The sequence below is a fragment of the Lithobates pipiens genome, unplaced genomic scaffold (assembly GCF_037356315.1).
Source record: "Lithobates pipiens isolate NorthernLeopardFrog02 unplaced genomic scaffold, aLitPip1_a1.2 Scaffold_10, whole genome shotgun sequence".
In the NCBI taxonomy this organism is placed as follows: Eukaryota; Metazoa; Chordata; class Amphibia; order Anura; family Ranidae; genus Lithobates; species Lithobates pipiens.
Window position 1 is genome coordinate 115,078,840 of NW_027507686.1, and position 9,209 is coordinate 115,088,048.

Consider the following 9,209-nt stretch of genomic DNA (forward strand, 5'->3'; position numbering starts at 1 on the left):
CCATGCTTCATCCTGAAGTGGTTTCGGAGAAACTGCGGAAGGAGGTGGCTTTGGGGAGGATCGCGGGCCCTTTTTCGGAGATGCCTCTGCCGGACCTGGTGGTATCGCCATTGGGGGTGGTTCCGAAGAAGGAACCAGGTAAGTATCGTTTGATCCACCATCTGTCCTATCCGAAGGGGGGTTCGGTGAATGATGCCATCGACCCCCGGCTGAGCGCGGTTTCCTACACGTCTTTTGATGCGGCAGTGTTTTGGGTGCGGCGTTATGCCCGGGGGGCGTTGATGGCTAAAACGGACATTGAGGCGGCCTTTCGGTTGCTGCCGGTGCACCCCGAGAGTTTTCGGCTTCTGGGCTGTCGGTGGCGGGAGGAATATTATGTGGATCGGTGCCTGCCCATGGGATGCTCCATCTCGTGTGCGCTGTTTGAGAAGTTCAGTTCATTCGTGGAATGGGTGGTCAGAGACGTCGCAGGAGTGAATTCGGTCATCCATTATCTCGATGATTTCCTGTGCGTGGGTCCGGCCTCATCGGCGCTGTGCGCTGTGCTTTTGACAACGCTGGAAGGGGTGGCACGGAGTTTCGGTATTCCTCTGGCTCCCGAGAAAACGGAGAAGCCGACGACGGTGCTCAGTTTTTTTGGGCATTGTGTTGGATTCGGAGGCGATGGAGTGTCGCTTACCGGATGACAAGTTGGCAGCGCTGAAGGCAGAGATCCGGGGGTTAGTAGGCGTGCGTAAAGTGCAGCTCAGGACTCTTCAGTCTGTGCTGGGGAAGTTGAATTTCGCATGCAGGATAATTCCCATGGGTAGGGTTTTCAGTAGGAGACTTGCGGCCAGTACGGGGGGGGGTGGATTCCCCGCGACACTTCGTGAGTCTGTCGAAGGATCATAGGGAGGATCTGCGGAGTTGGCATGTCTTCCTGGAGCGTTTCAACGGACGGGCGCTGTGGATGGCCGGGCCGGTGAGCAATTTTGATTTGGAGCTCTACACGGATGCGGCGGGGTCCACGGGTTTTGGGGCTTTCTTTCAAGGCAAATGGAGTGCGGGCCCATGGCCCGCTGCATGGTCGGGTGGGGGATTGCTGCGGAACTTGGTGCTGCTCGAGCTCTTTCCGGTGGTGCTGGCAGTGGAGCTTTGGGGGGAATTCTTCCGGGATCGGAAGGTTCGTTTCCATGTGGACAATTTGGGGGTGGTGCAGGTCCTCAACCGGGTGTCGGCGGCGTCGCCGCCGGTGGTTAGGCTGTTGAGACATTTGGTTCTGCGATGCATGCAATTGAACATCTTTATACATGCAGTGCATTTACCTGGGGTGGAGAATGTTGTGGCTGACGAGCTGTCTCGCTTTCAGTGGGACAGGTTTCGGGAGCTGGCGCCGTCAGCGGACGTCCAGGGGGCGCCCTGCCCAGAGGAGTTGTGGAGGATTGCGTTGGACGAACCTCCGACTGGATCAGGCGGTCGGTGAGTGGGGGCACTTGGGCAGCGTACGAGAAGACATGGGCTGAATGGGAGGCTTTGGGGTTACAGGTGGGGGCGGATGTGCGAGACAGGCGGCTGATGGTGATCTATTTTGTGTCCAGGAACTTGGAGCAGGGGGTTTCGGTGTCCCGGATGGGGCAGAAATTGGCCGGTTTGGCCTTTTGGTTTAAGCTGAGGGGGGAACATGACTTCACCAAAGATTTTTGGGTGCGGCAGGCCATGAAGGGCTATCGGAAGGGGAGGCTGAGGAAGGATGACAGGAGGCCGGTGTCCTTCGAGTTGTTGGGTAGATTTTGTGGCCGGTTGGGGGTGGTGTGTTTTTCCGAGTACGAGAGGGTGCTGTTCAGGGCCGCTTTTGTCTTGGCGTTCTTTGGGGCGTTTCGGATAGGGGAATTGGTCAGCCCTTCCAAGACTGGGCCGGGTGGTTTGTTTATGGAGGATGTTTTTTGTGGGGATGACCGTGTGCGCATGCGGATACGGAGATCGAAGACTGATCAGGTGGGGAAAGGGAAGGACGTGGTGGTGTTCGCGATTCGTGACTGCGAGCTTTGCCCGGTGTTCATTTTGAGGGAATTCTTGAACGCTCGGCCGGATGGTTCGGGCCCGCTGTTGGTACATGGGAATGGGGAGTTTGTTTCGAGGTACCAGTTCATAGGGGTTTTTAGGAAGTGCCTGACGGCCTTAGGTTTGGAAGGGGAAAGGTTTTCCTCCCATTCTTTCAGGATTGGGGCTGCGACAGAGGCTGTCAGGTGGGGCTTGGACGAGGAGGCGGTTAAGAGGATTGGCCGCTGGGAGTCGCGGAGGTTTCGGTCTTACGTGCGGCCGGAATTGGTGGCTGTTTAGGGGGGGGGGATGTTTTGGCATGGGTTTGTGTTACACGGGTTCAGTTACTGTGATTTTGGTTGTGTTTTTATTTTCTTTCAGATGCAGCGCCAGGATTGGTCTGGATTCTGGGCCATTCATACGTCTGCTGGGGCGCCCGGAGGGGTGATGTTAGGCCTGGGGGCAGACAGTTGGGGATATCCAGATTGGAGGCGTGTGTGAAGTGGTTTGGGTTTCCCGGCATGCTATGGAGCAGAATGGTGCACGAAGTATGCCGTTTTGCGGGGTTTGACAGGGCCCCGGATGTTTTAGTGTTGCATGTTGGGGGCAATGATTTGGGCCTCCGCACCAAGTTGGATGTCACGCGGGACATTAAATACGATCTCTTGCGACTGCGGGCGGCCTTTCCCCACATGATCATAGTATGGTCTGACATGATAGCCAGGACCCAGTGGCGTTTTGCCAGGTCTGTGGACAAAATTAACAAGGCCCGCAGGAAAATTAATCAGGAGATCAGTCGTTTTGTCGTTCGCAATGGGGGGTTGGCGGTCCGGCATCCAGAGTTGGAGGTTGAGACGTGGCGGTACCTTAAAGGGGATGGCGTACACCTGAATGATGTGGGCACTGATTTGTGGACTTTGGGCATACGGGATGGGGTGGAGCGTGCCTTGAGGGTGTGGCGGTGCTCTCAAGGATAAGGTGTTATCCTTGCTTGCGGTGGCGGGTGTTGGTCGATGCAGGTACAGGAAGATAACCCCTCCCCACAGAAGTTGATGCGGGACCCATTGGAGATATGGGCTCGTTGATGATATGGCCATATAGTGAGGGTTGATATGGCTGATGGTGAATGGGTGCACTGCGGTAAAATAGTTTGGTGTCTTTGAGCCAGCATGTCGGCTTGAGGCCTAGTTAAAGGAATATTACCGCAGTGCTTGTTTGGATCGATATGCTAATGGGGTGGAGAGGGGGAGTTTTACTGCAGATGACCAACGCGCTCAGGGTTTGAAGCTAAACTATGTTTTGTTGATATTTGTTATACGTTAAATTATTATATTTTGATTAATAAAGAGGCTGCTACGGCCACTAAATACTCCAAAAGAAGGTGTGGTCTCGTTTAATGGGAAGGGACAATTATGGAGTTGGGTGGTCGGTACAGCAGCTGAAGCATGTCAGTCATCCTGTAGTCAAGCACAGCCCGCAGACGAAAGCAAAGCGTAGGTGCAGGGCTGGCATGAAGACAGCGGACTGCAGCGATTGGCCGGGGGGCGGAGTCAGCGCACGGACGTGTGCGCGCTCTACGCCCCGGCGTCAGTGTAATTTTTACAGTTCCCGCCCTCCCTCCCTTACCTTGGACGGAGTGTTTGTGGTAGATTCTACCGGGGGGGGGGGGGGGGGGACAGGCTAACTTGTTCTTTTCTGTTTCAGGTTTGCGGTGTTGGATGTCGTAGCGGTTGGCGGGTGTTGGTCGATGCAGGTACAGGAAGATAACCCCTCCCCACAGAAGTTGATGCGGGACCCATTGGAGATATGGGCTCGTTGATGATATGGCCATATAGTGAGGGTTGATATGGCTGATGGTGAATGGGTGCACTGCGGTAAAATAGTTTGGTGTCTTTGAGCCAGCATGTCGGCTTGAGGCCTAGTTAAAGGAATATTACCGCAGTGCTTGTTTGGATCGATATGCTAATGGGGTGGAGAGGGGGAGTTTTACTGCAGATGACCAACGCGCTCAGGGTTTGAAGCTAAACTATGTTTTGTTGATATTTGTTATACGTTAAATTATTATATTTTGATTAATAAAGAGGCTGCTACGGCCACTAAATACTCCAAAAGAAGGTGTGGTCTCGTTTAATGGGAAGGGACAATTATGGAGTTGGGTGGTCGGTACAGCAGCTGAAGCATGTCAGTCATCCTGTAGTCAAGCACAGCCCGCAGACGAAAGCAAAGCGTAGGTGCAGGGCTGGCATGAAGACAGCGGACTGCAGCGATTGGCCGGGGGGCGGAGTCAGCGCACGGACGTGTGCGCGCTCTACGCCCCGGCGTCAGTGTAATTTTTACAGTTCCCGCCCTCCCTCCCTTACCTTGGACGGAGTGTTTGTGGTAGATTCTACCGGGGGGGGGGGGGGGGACAGGCTAACTTGTTCTTTTCTGTTTCAGGTTTGCGGTGTTGGATGTCGTAGCGGTTGGCGGGTGTTGGTCGATGCAGGTACAGGAAGATAACCCCTCCCCACAGAAGTTGATGCGGGACCCATTGGAGATATGGGCTCGTTGATGATATGGCCATATAGTGAGGGTTGATATGGCTGATGGTGAATGGGTGCACTGCGGTAAAATAGTTTGGTGTCTTTGAGCCAGCATGTCGGCTTGAGGCCTAGTTAAAGGAATATTACCGCAGTGCTTGTTTGGATCGATATGCTAATGGGGTGGAGAGGGGGAGTTTTACTGCAGATGACCAACGCGCTCAGGGTTTGAAGCTAAACTATGTTTTGTTGATATTTGTTATACGTTAAATTATTATATTTTGATTAATAAAGAGGCTGCTACGGCCACTAAATACTCCAAAAGAAGGTGTGGTCTCGTTTAATGGGAAGGGACAATTATGGAGTTGGGTGGTCGGTACAGCAGCTGAAGCATGTCAGTCATCCTGTAGTCAAGTGTAGCTCCAGTCAAAAAAACTATTTTTAAGCTTTTTGGAAAACATAGGGAAGGGTTATCACCCCTGTATAATTTGTTTTGTCGTCCATCTTTTTTCATCTCACTTGCTGTTGTCTCCTTCCGTTTGCAAGTAGGAGATGTTTGTAAATTGGATGTTTGAAAGTAGGGGCCTGCCCTATATGCTCTGCAGAAATGGCGGAACAAGGTGTTGGTTTTGCCACAACATTGTAAGCCCTCAAAGTGACTCTTGGTGGGCGCTGGAGCGCCCTGCTGTGAACGATTATATCAAGAATTGTAATTACATGCCATTGTTGAACAGTGGTAGAAAAATTGACCTTTGGTGGTTGTGGTGCTGGTGCCACAACACTATAAGTCCTCACCGTTACTCTGGGTGGGCACAGGAAGGGGCCCTCCTGTGAAATATTATATCAAGAATTGTAATTACATGTCCCTGTTAAACAGGGGCAGAAAAATTGGGCCTTAGGCACTGGTGCCATCACACTGCAACCTCTGCCATATACTCTAGTTTTATTGCAGGAATTAGCCCTGCTGCAAAGCATTGCATCAAAAATTGTACTTAAACGCCCCTGTTAAACAGGGGCAGAAAAATTGGGCCTTAGGCACTGGTGCCATCACACTGCAACCTCTGCCATATACTGTAGTTTTATTGCAGGAATTAGCCCTGCTGCAAAGCATTGCATCAAAAATTGTACTTAAACGCCCCTGTTAAACAGGGGCAGAAAAATTGGGCCTTAGGCACTGGTGCCATCACACTGCAACCTCTGCCATATACTCTAGTTTTATTGCAGGAATTAGCCCTGCTGCAAAGCATTGCATCAAAAATTGTACTTAAACGCCCCTGTTAACCACTTGCCGACCGCCGCACGACGATATACGTCGGCAGAATGGCACAGGCAGGCATATGGGCGTATATATAAGTCCCTGCCTGCCCGCGGGTGGGGGGCCCGATCGGGCCCCCCCCCGGTGCCTGCGGCGGTCGGCATTCGTTCGGGAGAGATCAGGGATGAGGGGACGGCCATTCATTCATGGCCACCCCCTCGCGATCGCTCCCGACGAATGAAAATCCTCCGTGACATCACTTCCTCTCCTGTATTGTAAACACAGGCAGAGGAAGTGATGTAATCTCTCCTCGTGTCGGTCTTTTTCGTTCCGGCACCGAGGAGAGAGGATCGGTGAGTTGCACCTAACACTACACTAACAGTAGAACACGCCAGGCACACTTTTCACCCCCCCGATCACCCCCCAATCACCCCCCCAATCACCCCTGCCCCCCCAGTCACAGTGACACCAAGTGCATTTTTTTTTTTTTTTTTGCATTGGTGTCATTTGTGACTGTAATAACTGTTAGGGCAGTTAGGGTTAGCCCCCTTTAGCTCTAGGGTGCCCCCCTAACCCCCCCAATAAAGGTTTAACCCCGTGATCACCCCCCGTCGCCAGTGTCACTAATAAGCGATTTTTTTCTGATCGCTGTATTAGTGTCACAGGTGACGCTAGTTAGGCAGGTAAGTATTTAGGTTCGCCGCAGCTTTTTATAGCGTCAGGGACCCCCATATACTACCGCATAGCCCCCTGATTGCCCCCCTGATTGACCCTTTCACCAGTGATCACCATATAACTGTTACAGGTGACGCTGGTTGGTTAGTTATTTTTTTTTTGTTTCAGGGCACCCGCCATTTATTACCTAATAAAGGTTTAACCCCCTGATCACCCGGCGGGTGATATAAGTTTGAGGGTCAGATAAGGCCTGCGTCGCCCCAGCGTCAGGTTAGTGCCAGTACCGCTAACACCCACGTGCAAAGCATACACCTCCCTTAGTAATATAGTATCTGATCAGATCTATATTAGCGTTGCCTGCATTTTAGGTTTCCCAAAACGCATTGTTAGCGGGATCAGCCCAGATACCCGCTAGCACCTGCGTTTAGCCCCTCCGCCAAGCCCAGCCCAGCCCACCCAAGTGCAGTATCGATCGATCACTGTCACTTACAAAACACAACACACATAACTGCAGCGTTCGCAGAGTCAGGCTTGATCCCTGCGATCGCTAACAGTTTTTTTTGTAGCGTTTTGAAACAGTCGCTGACAGGCTAGGTGCTTTTTTACCTGTGAGTCTCACTAGTGTACCCCTAAATTTAGAGCCCAAAATGGCAAAGCGAAGGTACACTAGTGAAGAGGCCTACACGTTTCTGAGCATGACAGATAGTGAAGAGGACGTCACTCATCTGTCAGATTCAGGCTCAGAATACGATCCTGTAGAGGACAGCGGCTCCATGACAGATAGCTCTGACGACGGAGATGAGGCCGCTGCTAAGAACAGGTGTGCCCAATCCCGTATGTATTCTGTTGTTGAGGTGCAGGAACCGCAGGTCACTCGTATGGAGCAGAGACGTACTAGAGCCGCTCATCCTTCTGGTGAACTGGCAAGCACCGGCGGCCTAGTACACCCTGGACCTACATCCAGCACTGCAGTAACACGTGGTGACGTGGCGAGTCCCATAAGTGCAGTTCAAGCTGGCGAGGTGGCAAGCACAAGTAGTGTCCCGCTGCCACCAAGAAGAAGACAAAGACAGGCCCGTCGTACCCATAGTGCCCTTCCTGCAGAATTCGCCAATCCTATTTGGGTGCCCACATCTTCTGCAGAACCCGTACTTCCCCCATTCACTGGCCAACCTGGCATTAACGTGGAAACAGTTGATTTTAAGACACTTGACTTTTACTCACTGTTTTTCACCGAAGATCTCTATAGATCTATTGTGGACCAAACCAATTTGTACGCTGGTCAACACATCGCCACTATTCCCCAGTCCGCCCTTGCCAAACAATGGAAACCAGTTACGGTTTCCGAATTTAAAATCTTTCTGGGCCTCTCCCTCAACATGGGCATAACCAAAAAGAGTGAGTTGCGGTCATATTGGTCCACTGACCCAATTCACCATATGCGCGTGTTCTCTGCTTCCATGTCCAGGGCACGATACGAGATGATTTTGCGGTTCATGCACTTCAGCGACAATGAACTCTGTCGTCCTCGTGGAGACCCTGAATACGATCGGCTCTACAAAATTCGGCCCCTCATAAACCACTTCAACCAACGTTTTGCAGACATGTTTACTCCCCATCAAGTTGTCTGCGTTGATGAGTCCCTGATTAAGTTTTCTGGTCGCTTGTCATTCAAACAATACGTCCCCAACAAGCGTTCCAGATACGGGGTCAAGATGTATAAGCTCTGTGACAGGGCCACAGGCTATACACGTAGTTTCATGGTTTATGAGGGTAGAGATAGTCACGTAGAGCCGGAGAACTGCCCTGATTACATAGGAAGCGCTGGCAAGATAGTGTGGGACATGGTGTCACCCTTATTCGGAAAGGGGTACCACTTGTACGTGGACAATTATTACACAAGCGTGCCACTGTTTAGTCACTTGTTTGATCAGCAGATTGGAGCATGTGGCACCGTGCGACCTAATCGCCGGGGCTTTCCCCAGCGGCTTGTAGAGTCCCCTCTTAGGCTGGGGGAGAGAGCCTGCTTGCGCAGTAATAATTTGCTCGCTATGAAGTGGAGGGATAATAAGAATGTTTTCGTTCTTACCTCCCTTCATGCAGACACGACGGTCCAAATTCCTACGGCGACTGGTATTGTGGAGAAACCCCTCTGTGTCCACAAATATAACCTTAACATGGGAGGGGTGGACTTCAATGACCAGTTGTTGGCGCCATATCTAGTTGCCCGTAAGGCCAGACGCTGGTACAAAAAAGTATCTGTTTATTTATTCCAATTGGCTATACTGAATGCTTATGTACTACACAAAGCTTCAGGACGGACTGGATCCTTCCTTAAATTCCAGGAGGATATCGTCAGAGCCCTTCTGTATCCAGACGGTGCTCCACCTCACCTTCCCCTACCAGATGCAGTAAGCCGGCTGCATGAGAGGCATTATCTTTATGCCCTCCCGAGTACCCCTACCCAACGAGCCCCCCAAAGAAAATGTCGTGTCTGCAGAAAGCGTGGATTTAGGCGTGACACCCGTTATTGTTGTCCCCGCTGTCCTGACAATCCTGGTCTTTGCATTGGTGAATGTTTTGAACGCTACCATGAACTAGTTGAGTATTAGCGTAGGGTACAGCATTGCACAGGCTAGGCACACGTTCACAGGGTCTCCCAAGATGCCATCGCATTTTGAGAGACCCAAACCGCTGGAACCGTTACAACAGAAGTGTTATGCCCCGTACACACGAGAGGA

General features: G+C 51.7%; 1 protein-coding gene across 1 annotated transcript; it reads left to right on the plus strand.

Annotated features, from left to right (window-relative positions):
* Positions 1-1,554: 1,554 nt before the first annotated feature.
* Positions 1,555-2,319, plus strand: LOC143925662 (integrase/recombinase xerD homolog). Its single transcript, XM_077450129.1, has one exon. It carries the CDS (start codon positions 1,555-1,557, stop codon positions 2,317-2,319), a length of 765 nt encoding a protein of 254 aa, XP_077306255.1.
* Positions 2,320-9,209: the final 6,890 nt, after the last annotated feature.